The 18,638-nt window shown below is 40.5% G+C and overlaps 1 protein-coding gene across 2 annotated transcripts in view; it reads left to right on the forward strand.

Moving 5' to 3' along the window:
• CFAP58 (cilia and flagella associated protein 58) overlaps positions 1 to 16,299 on the forward strand; it is a 107,548-nt gene extending 91,249 nt beyond the window's left edge. The window contains exons 16-19 of one of the 2 annotated variants that reach the window (XR_005793642.1): positions 7,254 to 7,373; positions 9,889 to 10,022; positions 14,222 to 14,489; positions 15,921 to 16,299. Coding sequence is in view for 1 of the 2 variants with exons in the window: in XM_040486369.1 (XP_040342303.1) it covers positions 7,254 to 7,373; positions 9,889 to 10,022; positions 14,222 to 14,333 (366 nt within the window). In the remaining variant the exon portion in view is untranslated. Of the gene's footprint in view, positions 1 to 7,253; positions 7,374 to 9,888; positions 10,023 to 14,221; positions 14,935 to 15,920 lie in introns of those variants that run through there. The other variant, XM_040486369.1, reaches the window with a different exon arrangement.
• Positions 16,300 to 18,638: the final 2,339 nt, after the last annotated feature.

Here is an 18,638-nt window from a genome sequence, read left to right on the forward strand (position 1 = left end):
CATTTTTTTCAAGGAAAAAAATCTCAAACTTTTCCCCTTAGTATTTATTATGAAAATTGGTCACATTTTCAATGGATGGACTTTAAGTGGCTTTATCTATTAAATTTGTTCTTTGGTAGTGAGGCCCTTCTCTAATTCATGAATGTAAATATTATTTCTACAACTATTATTCCCACTAAGATCCATCTGAAATATTTCCCTCTCTACAGTCCACCAAATAAATATTGTCTCTAGTTTTGAACTACCCACACACCACACTCTATTCCTAGCACCTCTTTGGGGACCTGGCAAAACTCTGTCTTATTTTGTGACTTAGTTATTCGTTTTCCTGTGCTGAAAAGTGAGCTCCTTGAAGTTTAGACCTTATTTATCTTTGTATGAAACTAGCAATCATATGCATAGTACTGGCACTAAATAAAAATTTAGTGAACTTGAATTTTTCTAGACGTGTTACACTATAGGGGTTAAGAGAAGTCAATACCATCATTTCTTAATAAGTGCAAAATTTTCACATACATTACATTGTGAGGTAAGATGAAGGGTAAAACAAGCCAGCATTCTTGCTGATGAAGTTCAGGCTGGTCTAGGCAATTATATACTCTGTCCAGGACTTCACAAACATATATTTGCATTTGAGAACAAAACCTGTTCTAAAGAAATCTTTCAAGAAAGTTTGTGTTGCTTATATCAGGAAGCCCCAGAAGCATTTTTCCTATTATTACCAAAATGGTGAAGGTTAGTGCATGCAGATTTCTCATATGCCTCATAAAACACTTAATCATCTAAATCCGGAGCCAAGAACCACTGTGTAACCAAGTAGTTTCCTGCTTATAAGGAACTCAGCTGTGTAATTCTGTTTCGTCCCCAGATCCAGCATCTCCCATCCTGTCTAGGGGGCTTTACCACTTCATGACATCATAAACAAGATAGGTCCAGAGTTCAGTTTAGCTGACACTTTCGTTATAAAGCTAATAAACAAGAAAGCCCCAAGGTATCAGCCATTATTTTTTCCTTTCCTAAAGCTAGATAGAAATGTAATATGTATACAGAGTTTCTAATTTATTTTCCTACTAACAAAAAGAGGCATTTCTAGATAAATTAGGCAGTGTTCTGGAGTTGCCTTTATACAAAGAGGAAAACAGGTTTGCTTAAGATTTGAAATTTGGCGTTAGTCTTTTGTTAAACTTTATGGATGCGGGTGGGAAGATGGAAAAAGAACTAAAGGCAAACAAACAGGCAAAAATAATGCATTATTTTAATTGTAGAAAAGAGTTATGTGTGCAATTAGAATTCTTGTGTTTAAGGAGGCTGTTTAAAAAGTCCACACATAGTTTAAGAGTTATGCTTGCATTTTCATGTGTCTGTGTGCACATGCACATACAAACAGAGCTTCAGAGTCAATTAATATGAATACATTTGCGAGCCTTATGAATTCAAAAAAGTATTTGAAACCACTTGCACTATCAGAAAGCCACTATAAACATTTTACTAAGAGATTGAGGTTGTATATCAAGTATTTTCCTGAGTTAATACACAATATACGTGATGAAAACATTTCACTCAAAGGTATGTGGTTTATAGGACCAGCTAGCTCATTAAGGTGAATTATACAAGCTTAGCTACCTGGGAGTTGTTACCCACTGATCTAATTCAAGTAAAAGTTCTCAACATAAATATATCTCACCTCTGTTGATGTGTATTACTAAAATATGATGGATATAGTTTGCTGACAATATACTTTGCTGACAAGCAACAAAATTATTGAGCATCTAGAATGAGTAGAACACAATAGCAGGTATGAGGGACATATAGAAAGATCCATCATAGTTCTGACCTTAAAGGCTCATAATGCAACTGGAGAGAAAGAATGGATTCATATGGATTAAATACTGAAGTAATAGAACTGATATCTTGACATTTTGGAAAAGAGATTTTCTGTATATTCTCTGAAGTTGGTTCTCTCAGAAGTAGTGAGTGGGGCATTTAAAGAAAAAAGAATCAACTTCATCTTGAACCCATTGGGTGAGCTAGAGTGAAGACAAGGTGGTAGTGTCTCTTTCTTTGGAGTACATGGTATTCAAGCATCTCAGTGAGTGGCTTTCACCCTGGTGGGTATAGATAAGCATGTGACTTTGGATCAGGAGCAAAGCTGCCTGATTCACATGAATTAGCCAGTTCATGGGGTGAAGCGATTATTTGCAATGCTCGCCCAAACAAATTGATGAATCCAGGGTGAACAGAATCAATGCACTGGCATTTGCCAAGCACAGATTCAGATCAAAACAGAATAAATTAGTTCCTCTTAGTCAGTTATTGCCTCAAGTGGGCGAGCTGAGGAAAAAGAGGTGTTAAGGTGCACATTGAATGTGAACTACCTTCTGTTTTCAGCTGAAGATGCAGAGCCAAAGACAGGGAATGTAAACAGACAGTGAATATGAAATTGTAGCTCGGTAGGGAAAGGAGTTCTGTGAGCAACTCAATTTCTTCCTCTGAATTGTACCCAGAATAGTGCTGACTCCTATTTGCATAGACTGTTCAGAATGCAGACTTTTAATTCATTGTCAGATAAAATACAAAGACCTGAAGTCTGAGTGACTTTGTGTCTGGAGTTTCCAATCTGGGGTTACAGACTGTCACCATGTAATGACAGCATTATTTGAAGCTAATACTGTAATTAATTTCTTACCACTCTACTCAGCCAATATTAACAATGAACCATACTGTTATCCGGCACACCTTAGCGGAGAGTTCTTGTAGCAAAAGAATCCATAACTGTGTCTGACAGTCTGTCCAACTGGGAGAATTGGATGTCTAGCAAGGGAATATTTCAGGGATGGACATAATATGGTTTATGCTTGCAAGTTGTGCTCAGCCAGAGAGAAAGCTAGTCTCCTGATGTTAATAGTCTGGCTTTTTCCAGTATAGCTGTTCACAAAATAATTTAGAGAGTGAGGCATGCTACAAAGTAATATTGATGTACATTATGAACAAACTCTGTATGTATAAAGAAATGCCAACCTGAAGATGCAATCTTTTGTTGGTGGGGAAATAATAAACTATTTATGATTTTCTTATGACGTTTCACTGACATATGGTGCTTCTAACCCAGTGACAAATTAATTGACTTGGTTTAAAAAGAAATGGATGCAGCTTAACGAAGAAGGACAGGATATGTATCACAAGGCAGCTGGTTCTGCCACTGCTGGCTTATGGAGACAATATACATGGGACAGCTAATGAGTCTCTCTGTTGCATAAGATAGATTCTCTTTATAATAGAATTGCACGCTTTGTCTCTAAATGGGGTTATTATACACACCATTGCACAATGTTTGAAGAGCTTGGTTGGCCCTTGTAGAGGGTTAGGAGAGAAATAAATTGGAAAACAATCGTACTTAAGACCTTCAATCCATCAAACACTCCATATTTATCTAAATTACCAGCATGCTCTCCCAAAATACAAATCTGTATGATACACACAGCTAGAATGTTAATGCTGACCAGCCTTCACTCTGCTTTCATCAGTTAGGTTTTCCATTGTAAACACAGACCAAAATACATGCACGTTGAAGCCTGGTAATGCATTTTAGCCAGTACCCCCCACTCCTTTTCCCTCTGCTCTTCCTAGTTCCACTCTCTTGGTCCCTGAAGTTTCATTTGGGATTCTCTCCACCCACCATGAACACACATGCATCACTTGGCCTGGGTTATTTAACTCTTAGAACTTTTCGACTTTGAATACGCCAACAGTTATAATGGTAATTCACTCTGCTTCTTCAGTTTTCTACACACTTATGGGTTCTCACTGTTCAGTCACTGAGTTATTTCTTTAGAATAAATCCATTTCAATTCCTTTTGCAGCCTTGAAAAAACCCCAGGAAGTGGTGGTAGGAGAAGGCAGGATAAATGGCAGCATCATTCACTCTGTATGTGAAGATTACACACCTATTAGAGGGTGTGGGCAGAGCCCATTCAGCTGGTGTAGGTCCAGAGAGCAGGGAGCTGAGTCAGGCTCTTACCTCTATGTGCTCTAACTTGGCTCTGAACCTGATTTCACCTTCTGGCTCCATTCGTCTACTGATAGTATCATGTAGCCCTTAGGAATTATGCAGCATCATTTCATCCAAATTCTTTCAGCGTTATAACATATCTTGAAGCCCCACAGGAGGTGTCACATGGAAAAAGTGATTCATGAGTATATCATGAGTAGATTTTTGATTTATCACACTTTGGTCTTAAGGATACACCATTCATTCCTGTTGACCTTGGGATGCTCACTTAGGAGACTAGAGAACAATATTTGCTTCTTCCAGCCTTTCTCCTCTGTGTCTCTGTCCTCCCTGCCAAGAGCAGTTGAAAAGTGTTACACCTGGGAAACATTCTAAGGTTCTTGGAGTAAGACTATCTTTTCAGTTTAAGATGCTATTATATCCCAAACCAGATTGCTTCCTCCTTGTCATTGTGGGGTTCTTTTCAAGTCTACCTGTAATTTGGTATAGAGGAAGGGGAGCTGAAACAAATGGACAAAACAGTTTCATGGGCTTCTCCACATATTTATTACCCTCTCCAAATTGAATCTTGAAGCCTTGTCAGAAGTGTTATTTTTCCAATAGGACACACATTAAGTGGCTATAACAAATAAAATCACCTCCTGACATCTTTCCCATTGCTTGCTACATCCATTTACTGGGAAGATTATATTGTAAGGTGTGATGGGAGGTGTTGTTCAACAAAGGAAAATCACCACTTTGTAATTCTATTTGTTCAAGTTTTTTTCTTTTGCGTGGGATTTTGGATTTACTTGTCATTTCTGGAATTATTTTTTAAATGGTGAGTATTATATTTCGATACATGTTTCTCCAGAATTGATTCCATCCAACTAATTCTTTTTTTTTTAATGTTTATTTATTTGTTTATTTTTGAAGGAGAGAGAGATAGGGCATGAGTGGGGGAGGGGCAGAGAGAGAGGGAGACACAGAATCCAAAGCAGGCTCCAGGCTCTGAGCTGTTAGCACAGAGCCCAATGTGGGGCTCAAACTCACAAACTGTGAGATAATGACCTGAGCCAAAGTGGGATGCTTCACTGACTGAGCCACCCAGGTGCCCCACCATCCAACTAATTCTTTTTTTTTTTTTTTAATTTTTTTTTCCAACATTTATTTATTTATTTGGGACAGAGAGAGACAGAGCATGAACGGGGGAGGGGCAGAGAGAGAGGGAGACACAGAATCGGAAACAGGCTCCAGGCTCTGAGCCATCAGCCCAGAGCCTGACGCGGGGCTCGAACTCACGGACCGCGAGATCGTGACCTGGCTGAAGTCGGACGCTTAACCGACTGCGCCACCCAGGCGCCCCTACCGATTTTTTTTTAATGACTCTCATGTTCTCTGTCAAAAACAGATTATTTGATGGCAATGCTAAGAAGACTTACCTCCAGGTAGAAATTAGTTTCCATTTGCCTGGATGTGTCATTTATTGAGAGGGCTTTTACTTATATTTTTTTCCTTTAACACAATTACCTTAGGGAAATAAATATGTACAGAGACAAATGAGTAGACACACTAGTCTTTATCAATGTTTGTTCAAATTATTGCAGTTTAGAGAAATGGGAATCTGGAACTGAGATGCCTAGGAAATAAATCTTTCTTGTATGTAGTATCTTTAGTTCAAGAATCTGAAAACACATTACAAGCAATTAAACTTTAGGGTACAAATGGGAATTCTATATTGTTTGTTGGTTAAATTTAATTACAAAATTATGATTTGCTTTGGATTCCTAGGAAGCCCGTTCTTTCTACAAATGTGCACATCCTAGTTTTCATGGCTTTTTACCTATTCTCTCAAGCCACTTCCAGGGTTCTGTTCTTCCGATGTTATATTGCTTAAAAGACTCAGTTTCCTTACTTCCTCCTTCTGATTTTTTTTCCAGCCTCTGTGACTTTTGCTCCCCAAATGTTCTTGCAACCTCTCTAAGGTCAGTGGTATCATCCTAACAGCCCTCCCCCAAGGCCCTTTTCAGTCCCTCTCAGGTTTCTTCTTTTAGCCCATCTGATATCATTGACCCATCAAATCATGCCTCCCTTTTTAAACGCTGCCATTTCTTGCTTGGGGGACATTTGGTGACTCTCCTTTGTTCCTTTTCTCTGTGTCTTTCTTCCTTACCTCCCCTGATATGCTGGATTTCCCAAAGACCTCAAGTTCCTGGCCACCCCAGAAGCCATCCTTGGTTGGTGGAGCTGCTTTCATGGCTGCAGCCATAACCCACCACCAGTTCCAATTTGCTCTTCAGTTCAAACTCTGGGACCTCATTTTCAACTCCTCTTGTTGATACCCCACTGTATCTCAAGCTCAATATATCCGGACCCCACTGATAATCAGGAGACAATGTGGGGACAATTCCCTCCCTCCTTCCCCACTCCTTCTTTCCTAGCCTCCCTGCCTCCCTCACCATCACCCTCCAGCCCCCAAAGTATCCATGTTAGAAGCCTTGGAGTCTTCTTGGCCCTGCTCCTTCCTTCCTCACTTGTCTGATTTTTCACCAAATCTCACTGATTCTACTTCGGGAATGTCTTCATATCTACTTCCTTTCCAACCTAGTTGCCTTAGGTCCATCTGTTTTCATCTTCTGCTTATCCTGGTACACTGAGCAGTCTCTTCACTTTGTTCTCTGCCTTCCTGCTGGAGCTCTTCCTCTGAAGACAAACCCAGGCATGGCTTATCCTTTCCCAGACCATACAGCCTGGAACGTACCTGAGCCCAGCCTATTCTCTCCACTACTTCCTCCTGTGCACCTACTGAACTAGACTCACTTCTCCCCTGTCCTAACTCTGGACTTTGGCCTAAAAAGCTTTTCTTTTCTCCCTTCGCTTGGGGAAAACTACTACTCATTCTTCAAGCAACAAGTCAAATGACATTTTTGTGAAACCTTCCCCACTCCCTACTTTTACTGGCCACAGCACATGCCCCAATCTTGCATCATTGCCCTTGTCTCTTGGTCATGGGATCATAAGCTTAGGTAGCAGAGACTTTCCCTTCCTCATTTGTCTTATTATTTGTATCCAAATGCTGGGCACATCCTAAGCCCTTGACCAGGGCTGGCTTGATGCTCTCTTGATAGAATGTATGGTGGATGTACTCGGTGGGGCACTCTGAAGTCACCTAGGTGGCCCCACGTTCTCCTGACCGTGCTGGCAAAGGCTCTTTCCCTGTCTTGACGGGGCTGATTCTCTCCCTTATGGGTGTGCTCTCCACCAGGAAAAAGAGAAACTGTATGTGGAACTCAAGCACATCCTGGCACGGCAGCCCGGCCCCGAGGCTGCGGAACAGCTACAGATTTACCGTCACACGCTGCGGGAGAAGACCAAGCAGCTGAAAGTAAGTGGGAGCCTCAGTGCTTTCCTGGCCAGAGGACGGTCACCTGCTGGGGACCCGACAAGCCCTCAGTACAAGGAGCCCAGCTCCCAAATGCCACACTCCACGGAGGTTGGCCTGTTTTTGTTTTTTTTTTCTTTTAGAATTCCAGTCCCAGGAGGAGCAGGGCACATCTCAGAGCTACCCCCCCACCCAGCATGTAGACTAATAGACCTCACAATTCTCTGTTTCCTGAAAGGGGGTGGTGAGCGAGTAAGGAAAGAGCTGGAGAGAGGGTGATGGCGACAGAATGGAAATTCGGGGGATGGGGTGTGTAGGGACCACCTCAAGATGAGGTAGAGGATGTGGTTGGTGGGGAAGAGCAGAGGAAATATTTTAACACCATCATCCACCGAAGCAGACCACTGTGCCAAAGCAGGTTTTTGCAATTCCATTCCACCTGAAATAAATGTACAGAAAGCACGGGCTACTGCCCAGCCCCCAGGGCCCTCCTTCATGACCATCTCTCAAATAAGTTGCTATGAAAGGAAAGTAAAATCATTTTAGAATTCTGTTAGCATAATTTCCCTTCTCGGCGACTTAAGAATGTCAGCTGGGGAGATGGAATGTTTTATTATTACACGTGCTTTTTAAAAAGTTTTCTCAGAAACTGTGTGTTCCCATTATATTTGGAGCTTTACCTCCCAAACAAGTACTTAGATATTCTTGGCACGTCAGGGAAGTCTTATACACACTCATGCACAGAATGTAGCACACACCAGCTGAATTCTGGAACTTACCTGCGTGACAAGGGCGATGATCGTTGCCTTTCTGCCTGGGGTAAAATCGACTACTATAGTGCTAATCCCTTCACAAGTAGCACGTTTTACAAGCACATCCTTCTTCTTTAAAAAGGCAGATGAAACAGAAGTGTAATTAGAACATTAATTTTCAACTTCTCACTCACAGTATTTCACACGAGTATCCCGAGACATAGTTTGAGTTTTGCATGAGGCATAATCTTTTGATCATTTTCACCCTTCTCAACAATTGAGTATTCCAAATAAAATAAAAGCTCATTTTCTCACAGGTCTGTCTTTATGCCACTGTCAGATAGCCACACTTAGCACTGGGTAGCATTATATGACTCACAGGAGCTTTTTGGTATTTTTAACCATTTAACTCAGGAAATCTAGATTTTTTTTTGCTCTGAGGAAATATGACCCCTGGTGGAAGAGGTTCAGAGGTGGTGGTACTGAGCCTGTCTGCTAGTTTGTCCTCATTATCTGGACTCTTTTAGGAAATGCTATTATTCATTGTTTGGAAACAGAACCTTGGTTCCTAATTGCTTAACTATTAGGCAGATTTTCTCCCAACATGAAAGTCTTACTCCTTAGCTCATGATAACATAATCAGAATCATTTTCATAGAGATTAAAGGAAAGAGTTCAGAAGCAGGTAAACACTCAAAGGACAAAGATCCTCCTTTTGTGCAAATTTTTAAAATAGTGAGCAAGAGGAAAAAATAGGTCTAAGTCTGTTGCACGCCCCTTAGAATGGTAACCTTCCTTTCTTCCATTTGATTTCTGTGAGGTGTGCCCCTAGCTTGGGAATGCTTTACATATTCTGGTCAGGTGAGTAAATGCCCACCCTTCCTGCCCAGCCAAGACCAGCAGCATCTATTGAACACCACAGTGGAAGAGGCAGGTAATCAGGGTTCCTATTACACATTCCCTGGACTCTCTTGCGTTCATATCATAGCTCCCTGCTTATCAGGGGAAAGCGTTACTGTGCCTGGAGAAAGAAAGAACCTGTGAAGAGTCCCAAAGAGCACAGTAAAGAGGTGATAGACATTTAGCAGAACAGCAACCTAGGAAAACACAGAAATTGAATGCCTACTTAGTGGTGGTGGTGGCAGGATGATTCCAGAATAATTTTTTACCATAATCCTCAAATGAATCACTGTCCCTAGTGATGACTTCTCTGAATGCTTTTTATTTAAAAAAAAAATTTTTTTTTCAACGTTTTTATTTATTTTTGGGACAGAGAGAGACAGAGCATGAACGGGGGAGGGGCAGAGAGAGAGGGAGACACAGAATCGGAAACAGGCTCCAGGCTCCGAGCCATCAGCCCAGAGCCTGACGCGGGGCTCGAACTCACGGACCGCGAGATCGTGACCTGGCTGAAGTCGGACGCTTAACCGACTGCACCACCCAGGCGCCCCTCTACTCACCATATTCTTGAAACACATTACACCATTCATGTGTGAGCCTCGTTGAATGTGGCCTGATACTTCTTTTAAGCAGAGGTTTTGTTAAGTTTGTCACTGGATTATGACACTTCAGACCTCAGTCGGATTTTTACCTCGGTGCAGATCTTGAGAGCTGGCGGAAGTGCGAGGATTAGCTGTTAGACTTGGGCATGGTTTTGTAACACTAGCCTCAGCGAGGTAAATGGCAGCAGATTAGGAAAAATGTTCAGGAAAGGATATTGTCTCACTGCATATCTTTTGTTAACGCTGCTGTCATTTGTCACATTAGGTTTTGTCTTCGGAGCTGAATATGTACGAATCACAGAGCCAAGAATATAAATATGAAATCGAGAAACTTACCAATGAACTGATGAACTTAAAGAAGAAATACCTAGCTCAGAAACGTAAAGAATACACTCAGAAGTAAGAATTAGTCAAATGTTATTCTAATTTTGTTGTGCCTATTACCTGCTAAGAAAATAATTGGCAGACGGTCATGGAGTCACAGAATCCACTGGTCTAAAGTCGGTCACAGGGTGAACAAATGACATTTTACAGGTCCCCCCCTGGTTTGTGTCAGGGCAAGATGCATGTCTCATTTGATACTGAGGCCTCTCCTTAGGACCCTAACAGGGATCCATTAATATCTGCTCACCGATGGACCGAACACGGAGCAGAGGAAATGTATGTAGTCTTCCCTGCACCCCCCCCCGCCCCCCCACTGCCCCACTGTTCTTATGGTTTGGAGATAATTATGCCATGACAATGTTTGCAAATGAGGTTCACGGCCAGGCTTGTACAAACTAAAAGCATGTCCACACTTAAAACCACAGGTGATTTTGCTAAGGGGTTTAGGCTTGGTAAAGCTGTACTTTTCAATAATGCATTTTGTGCCATGGTAATGATGAGCCCACGAATAACTTTTACCTATGTTTTAGATAATCTAGCTCTGAACCATCTTTATGTCTAATAACTGACTTCATTATCTGCTGGGGGTACTGACGTGAGCTCTTATTTTTCTAGGAGATGATAATGCGATCTCAGGTTAACATTTTGGGTTTCAGGATGCCTGCATGTGGAAGAGTAAATGTTCTTTTCACTTTGTTTTCATCATTTGCCTAATGCTAGGGTGAGAGAGTGGACTTGGATGAATCGATAGATTTGAACCTTGGTTTGGCTGAGTGGCATTACCCAATTCATCTAGTTAATTCTGTAGTACTCACATTGTGGGTTTAAGCCAAGTTTGGTGTTTCATTCACGTGGGCATTGCAGGGACGTGGGGAAAGAGGTACATCCGCCTATGATTCATTAGTGGCAGCTATTTAAAGTAACTGGATGCAAATTGATTTGCCAGTAAAAATTTGCCCTTCTGGTAAATCAGAATATTCCCCTGTTCCACATTCAGATGCCAACTCCTTGGTAGAATAAAATCCTGCTAAAAATTTGAGCTAATTCCTATGGGTCTGTCTTAATGTAGGGTCTAGCAACTACCCGATACAGAATCACTGGTGGGATTTATTAAACATTCAGGTTCCCAGGCCCCATTTCCTGATGTTTGGATTCAGCAGGCTCTGGATGAGCCTTAGAAATGTGCAGTAACATCAGTCCTCAGGTGATGTCCATGCACATCTAAGCTGGAGAAGCACTGATATTAATGATGTGACTCAATGTTGGAGTGGAGACACTGGTTTTATTTTAGGACAGCAAGGTTGAGCTGCTAAGATGTCAACATGGCTAGTTCCTGTGTGAGGCATGCATCCAGCTCAGTGGTCTTCAAGCATTTCTAGTGCACACTCTTATCAGTAAAACACTTTTGAACTCGTAGCACCCCCCCCAATATATGCATATATATTAAATATATATTTATGTTAAGTTTTAAAACAAAATTTTATTTTAGAATAGTTTTATATCTCCAATATATTTTAATTTTTAATGTTTATTTATTTAATTTTGAGAGAGAGGCAGAGAGAGGGGAGACAGAGAATCCAAGCAGGGCTTGGGACCCATGAACTGAGAGAGTATGACCTGAGCTGAAATCCAAGAATTGGACGCTTAGCCAACTGAGCCACGCAGGCACCCCTATTATTTTAATTTTTAAAAAGTGTTTATTTATTTACTTTAGAGAGAGAGAGGAGAGAGAGAGGGAGGGAGAAAGTGTGAGTGAGGGAGGGGCAGAGATAGAGGGAGAGAGAGAATCCCAAGCAGACTCCGCTCTGTCAACACAGAGCCTGACGTGGGGGGACTCCGTCTCATGAACTGTGAGATCATGACCTGAGCTGAAGTCAAGAGTCAGACGCTTAACTGACTGAGCCACCCAGGAGTCCTTCATTTGTATATCACATGCAAAATACTATTATGACATAATATAAATATTAGTAAACTGAAATTTTGTTTTTAATTTTTAAAGACAAAATATGGGCAGAATCTGAAATACCTTCTTAGCACTTCCCAGTGGGTCATCTTACTCATTTTTGAGAGTACATTCATCTATTTTGGAGACCAGCAGTCTAGTATACACAGTTACAAATAGCTCACTTACCTAAACAGTTAGTTATCTTTCTAGAGCTGACCAACTTCCCTACCTTGGTCCTGCAGTTTGGCCTAGTCACCTTTGACCTTATTGATCCCCTTCCACCCATAGTTTTCTGGACACTGACAGTGTGTTGAGCCCATGGAAATGCCATTCTGTTGGCTCAGTCCCTCCCATTGGCACATCTACTAAAATTGCATGGCCCCCAGCCATAGGTCTTTTGTAGGTATTTAATTAAAAATGAACTACAGTTAAATCAAATTAAAAATTCAGTTCCTTAGTTGCACTAGTCACATTTCAACTGCTAAATAGCCACATGGAGGTAGTGGATGCCACATCAGGCTCTAGATAGAGAGTTTTTCCATCATGGTGGAAACTTCTATTGGGTAGCACGGCTGTAGAATCTTTGTCTTTACCTGTCCTCTCCTTTCCCTAAATTGCTCACTTGTAGCCATTCTGCCCTGGTTAGGGTGCCTTTGGCAATTACATTTAGTTGGGGATCCATAAACTGGAAGTAGACAGAGAGAGGGGTTCATAGGAGAAGAGCAAAAGGATTCAAGGGCTGAATGAAAGTTTACTGAGGCAAGAACAAGAGTGCTGAGATGGTGTGGACTGGAAGGGAGAAGGCTGAGGGAGCCATTGTGGTGGTCTGTAAATGCATTACAAAGGCAATATAAAGGAGACATCATTCCCATCAGTCAGCTTAGGAGCAAGCCAGAAGCATTATGCTTAAGTTACTTCAGAGAGGAAAACTTAGGTCATTTAAGGCAAGAGAGGGCTGGAGGAGGTGGTGCTTGCTGCATCTACCGGTAGTCAGGGGGTAGACAAGTTGCCAAGCACTTGAAGGAATCCTCTTAACTGGATCCATTCAAGGCTAAAGCTTTTGTCCTATTTATGGAGGATGGTTGTTTTTTTTTTTTATAATAATGAAATCAATTCTGCTAAGAAACTGCTGGATTGAGTAGCCAATCTTCTTCAGGTTCTTTCCAAATGGAATAATTTAGAATAATCTCTGTGGACGTTCTCCCCACACTTGCTCTTTATAAAATAGCAACTCATGCCACTTTTGCATTTATGCCTTCTTTCATTTTTCTCAAACACCCTTTTCATCATGTTTCCATCCTGACCTGCACCCCCACCCACCTGCCTCTGACTCTCCTGTCCTGGAACCCCAGGCTGGTCTAGAGTTTGTAGAACTAGTCAGATTCTCTCCCAAAAGGTGGAATTCTCTCCTCTGAGGTAAATCACTTCCAGTTGTCAAATCTAATTGGTTTTGGTCTTAGTTATTAGCTTAACTTTTATTTTTAAAAAGGGGTTCCAAAGATGTTTTCTGTAAGACCCCTGAATTCACAATAGGGAATTTGTATAAATTTAAGGTACCTCTGCAGGAAACTTGAGTGTGTGTGTGTATGTGTGTGTGTGTGTGTGTGTGTGTGTGTGTGTGTGTGTGTGTGTGTATTTAAAGGATATCTATGTAGAAGATACATTATAGATTTTAGGGCAGGACTCCCTTTATCTGTTGCCCAATGTACTAATGTACTATCTTATTTATCTTTCTCAGATTTTCTTGTATCTTAAACTATTTCTAATAATAACTTCTACTTGTCTAAAGTTATAGTAAAATTTGTATTTTATAAATGTCCAAGTTTGATGAAGATACCTTACGCGTGTGGTAAATATTTATGTTTCCACTGAAAATTTGAAATAGAAAAGTTGATAAATGATGAATTCGTCATTATAACTGAGCCAAGAGAAAGATTCTTCTGATGAATCTTTGGAACTAAACAGATGTTTTATAAAACAGGAAGATGATTACAAGTCGGAAGTCTCAAGTCCATAATTGAGTTATAATGAGGTCTTATGTCCACATTTAGATCAACATTAGGAGGGCACGTTTAATTGTGTCTTTCCCTAATTTTATGTGTTATCAGCGAACACCTAATTAGATTTAAACAACCACTTTGTCTAAAACTGGAAGCTTTAATCAAAGCAGATTTCAATGGCTAACTCACCCAGGGAACTTAGAGAACACCAAACTTAGAAAGAGGAAAAAAGATGGTAAGGAAGTTAACTTTCACCTCCTCTCTTACAGAAATAAGGACAGAATATCCATGGATAACACCCTCTCAATGGCCAAGCCAACTGGCCCTCGTTTTACTGGGGGTGGATTTCCCCTCTACAGGCCATCCAAAGTGAAGTCCTAACCTGAAGCTCCTGCCTGGGTCCAGTAGAGCAGCTCATGAAATTCTTTTTTGAAACATTTTGGAGGAATCTTTTTCAAATCCCTTGGATCACAAATATTTAGAGAAATCAGTGTTCAAATTCCAGGATGGAAAGAAATGCAAAACCATCATCGTCATGTACATAAAAGAGTGGTGATATTCTTCTTGGTCCACATGGATATTAACAGATTGTAATTATATCATTCAATTAGGCTGACACATTGCATAAAGCAGATCTTTTGTTGATTGATTTGAAATGCACCCTATGTCTAGACACTCTGTATAGATGAAACTTTGGATCTGAATTTCTCTATTATAAACATTGCTGTATAGGTTTTACATTTAAAAAATATTTTTGAAATGCAGTGCATTCTTTTTAATAAGAATCTATTTTAATTATTCCTCATTAACAAGTCATTGCATGAGGTGAGAAAAAAGGACAAACTCTCAAGTATTTAAAAAGTGTTTTGAGAATGATTTCTATGTGGAATTTCTTTTCAGGCCTGGGGTATGAAAATCTATTCCAAAGAGACATACTAATAAATACTTCATCATAAAAAATAAAAAAGAACCTTTGTAGAGATTTTGATCTTTGCTTTGGTAGAGTGTGTAATTAAAGTTTAAAACTACTGTGAGAAATGTTTAACATAGGATTTGATTCAGAGGAACCAAGACTTTAAAATGAGGGGTTTGGGCTGGTATCCTCTGAAGACCTTGCGTTTCTTAGACCTCCTACTTGGAGAACAGAATTATATAGGACCGGGGTCTGTTTGGCTTTCAGGCTGCATGCCAACATTTGGAGTCATTGAATCCATTGTGTTTTCTTTCTGTTGAAGCCTCAATTACTTGGATGTCAGTTCAAAGTCTCCTCATTAAGGGTGCTGATTCAGTAATATTATGTGAGGACATTGTGGTCATCCCCCTCACAAGAACTTGACCTCCGTGATCTTTGAAATTATAGAGGAGTAAGCAGATCAGGGTTAAGCAAGGACATTACAAGTGGATCATTCCATTTGTGCTATGGGACCAAGGTCCCCACTGCAGGGAGCAGGAAACTTAATGACTCCAGGATGCTTGTTCAGATTATACAGAGAGGTGGGATTTTAGAGGGATTGTCTACATGTCCTCAGTTCACCACCAGAAGCAGACCCAAGGCAGTTATGGCCATGAAGTGATTTATCACGAAGTGATCCCAGGAAATCCACTAATAGTGGGGCAGTGGGTCTGAGAAGGGAAGGGAATCAAGCTAGGTGCAATTTGAAGTCAGGTTCCATGGTGGGAGACTGGCTACATTTCACAGGGGGCTCTGGAGACAATGTAAAGAGATCTCAGAGTTGTCCCCTTCAGGGGAAGGCAGCTGAGTATTTATAACCCTTATGCTGTCAGTCTTTGGTCAAGGACTGCTTTGGAAGGGTTCTTCTGCCTGCAGCACAGCAGGGTCCAGCAGCCTGGGGGCAGCCCTGAGACAGAAAGGGCAGTTGCTGACTATCAGCAGTGAAAATGCTAAGGGCTGGGGGTGGGAAGTGGGAGTGGGTGAGGCAGTGCCATCCTCTCTTGCTTTTCCCACAGGGTCCCAGGAGAAAAATGGCAGATGGAAATCACCCTCCACTGTAGACGGTGACTCTATGATGAGGTGTGGTCATCAACTCTTTGTGTACCATATAGGAGTGTGGAGGATGAGAATGTACCCCAGAGAATTTGCCAAGAGCACCTTAGACCTAAAGAATCATGGTGGGACCATTTCCATTTTTAAAATCACTGATGTTATCTTACCTCAGGGCCATATTTTGTTTAGACAAAAGACTTCTGCAGGTAAGGTAAAGCAAGGCAGTTATTACACATGTACAACACTGGAGATTTTCCAGTCCATTCAGGGACTTTTGAAATATATCTATTGTCAACCTCCTACTGAGTCCTTGGGTGGCTATGAGAGGTTCACTTTTTTTTTTATAAAATTTTTTAAATATTTATTTATTTTTGAGAGAGAAAGAACACGAGTGGGGGAGTGGCAGAAAGAGAGGGAGACACAGAATCCAAAGCAGACTCCAAGCTCTGAGCTGTCAGTACAGAGCCTGACGCAGGGCTCGAACTCACAAACCATGAGATCATGACCTGAGCTGAAGTTGGACGCTTAACCAACTGAGCCACCCTGGTGACCCTATGAGAAATTCACTTCCCTAGGGAAAAGGGATCTGTGATTCTTGATGTATCGTATTATGGTATAGATGGGTTCAAGTTCTGGCTCATCATAACAATAATTTGTTTTAAGGATTAAATGAATTAATGCATGGATAAGATTAGAACAATGTCAGGCACATAGTAACTGTTCAGTAAATATCTGCCATTATTATTATTACATGGTGATAACTTATGTTTTGAAATTAATAAGAATTGTCACATGATACTAATAATAACAGATAACACTATAATATTGGGATAAAGTGAGATTTGGTAATGTGATTTATAGTTGAATATCTTGTGGAAATGCCACATTGAGTACCTCATGAAAAGTTCTGTATATATATATATTTTTGTAACTGTGATTTGGGGACAGATCTTTCACCTTCAGAAGTCAGAGCTTCCAGAAGGAAAGACCCTGGTGGCCTCTAGCTGCCATCTTCTTGTTTTTCTCCATGGGGAGGAGAAGGGTGGTCAGCCTCTATGGATGACCGAGGTCCCATGAGCCAAGATGGCGTGTGCTCCAAGAGATGACACAGCAACTCTATAGGCTCCATAGGCTTATGTTCAAATGGAGGAGGAGTAAATTAAGACTTGAAAAGGTGGAAGATGCTGCTGCTGCTTCTCATTTGCTGCACACCCTGACAGCCCAGGGTATTATAAGCCATAACTACTTAGGTGCAGGTATTACCAGCATAGCCACAGTACAAAAATGAGTCATTAAAAACACTGAGATTTGCAAATCATTAAAGATAACTGTGAACTCACAGTGGGCTGAGGTGCTTTTAAAATCACAAATTTGAACTGCATTGTAAAACAACATTAGGAGATTGTACAGTAGCATCATTTTATCCTGGGGTTTTCAGAGTATCAGAAAGGAGTCATGTTGCTAAACCAGCTATTGACTCTCTACTGGGCTGATGGGGGAACTGGTAGGGTTTCTCTGTGGATAGAGAGAGACATGATAAAATGGACTCCCTGGTCATTATTTGCTGATCATAGCATCTCAACGACTGCTCTTATAGACAGGTTTTTATTGTGCTTACCTCTAAAGAAATTGCCCAGAGCAAAGGTTTGTTGCTGTGATAAGCCATAGAGATGGAGGTAGTTATGCTAAGAGAAGGCAGCAGCAACTCTCCAATCATGGGCTGTAATTTTGCTGTAAAAATTTATCCAGGGTTGATAATTATCGTTTGATCTCTTGGCTTGCTCAGCCAGATTCTGAAGGTTGACCTAGGCCAAGATACCCATAGGAAAACACTATATAATGAATTTTGAGCAATGTGGCATTTCAGAGCCTGGGCTATTTGAGGAAAGATACTAGGTCTCTTAGTAAACATAATCAATTATACGGAGATCTGGCTGGAATAGGATCAAAGGGAGGGCATTTTAAAATATTAAAATGGTAAAATAGTTTAAAAATATATGTCACTATTTTCTTTGTGGTGGATAAGAAGTATTTTTATGGCATTATCCAGTTTTAACTCCTAATTCAATGCTGTTTTAGTATACCATTTCTCGTATCTATTATTTAAAAGTTCCATTAGGATTTTGAGACCCATTAGGATTTTATAACAGTGTTAAATGTGGTATCAACAGGGTACCATTTTTCTTTTTTATAAGGAAAGATAGATTTTTCCCCTTTATTTTAAAGTACCTGATTGAAAATATGGGTAGAAAATTAGAAGATACTAATGAGCAAAAAGAAGAAAAGAGCATCAATAATCCCACCATCTATTGATATCTGTTGTTTCCTGGGGCCAATGCTCCGCTCAGGGAGCATCATTTACATGGGTTGGCTGTTGCATTTGTTCATGCCCACCATTTGTTCTGATTGGTTGGTACTTATCATTCCCAACCATTAAATGTTTTGAATATTACCTCTGAAATACTACTATTTTAGGATCTTGAGTGTACCTTTCTGGACTTTTAAAATAAGTTACATAAATATATATTTTGTTTTTAAAACTGAAGATGTAATTGAGATATATAATTTACATATAATAAAAGCATTTAGTTCAAGTGTGAAGTTTAGTGGTTTTGACAAGTGCATATACCCAAACAACTGCTGCCACAATCATCACCTTCCAAGAATGCCCTTGTGTCCCT

Source organism: Herpailurus yagouaroundi, unplaced genomic scaffold (genome assembly GCF_014898765.1).
Source record: "Herpailurus yagouaroundi ecotype Mexico unplaced genomic scaffold, PumYag 163, whole genome shotgun sequence".
Taxonomy (NCBI): Eukaryota; Metazoa; Chordata; class Mammalia; order Carnivora; family Felidae; genus Herpailurus; species Herpailurus yagouaroundi.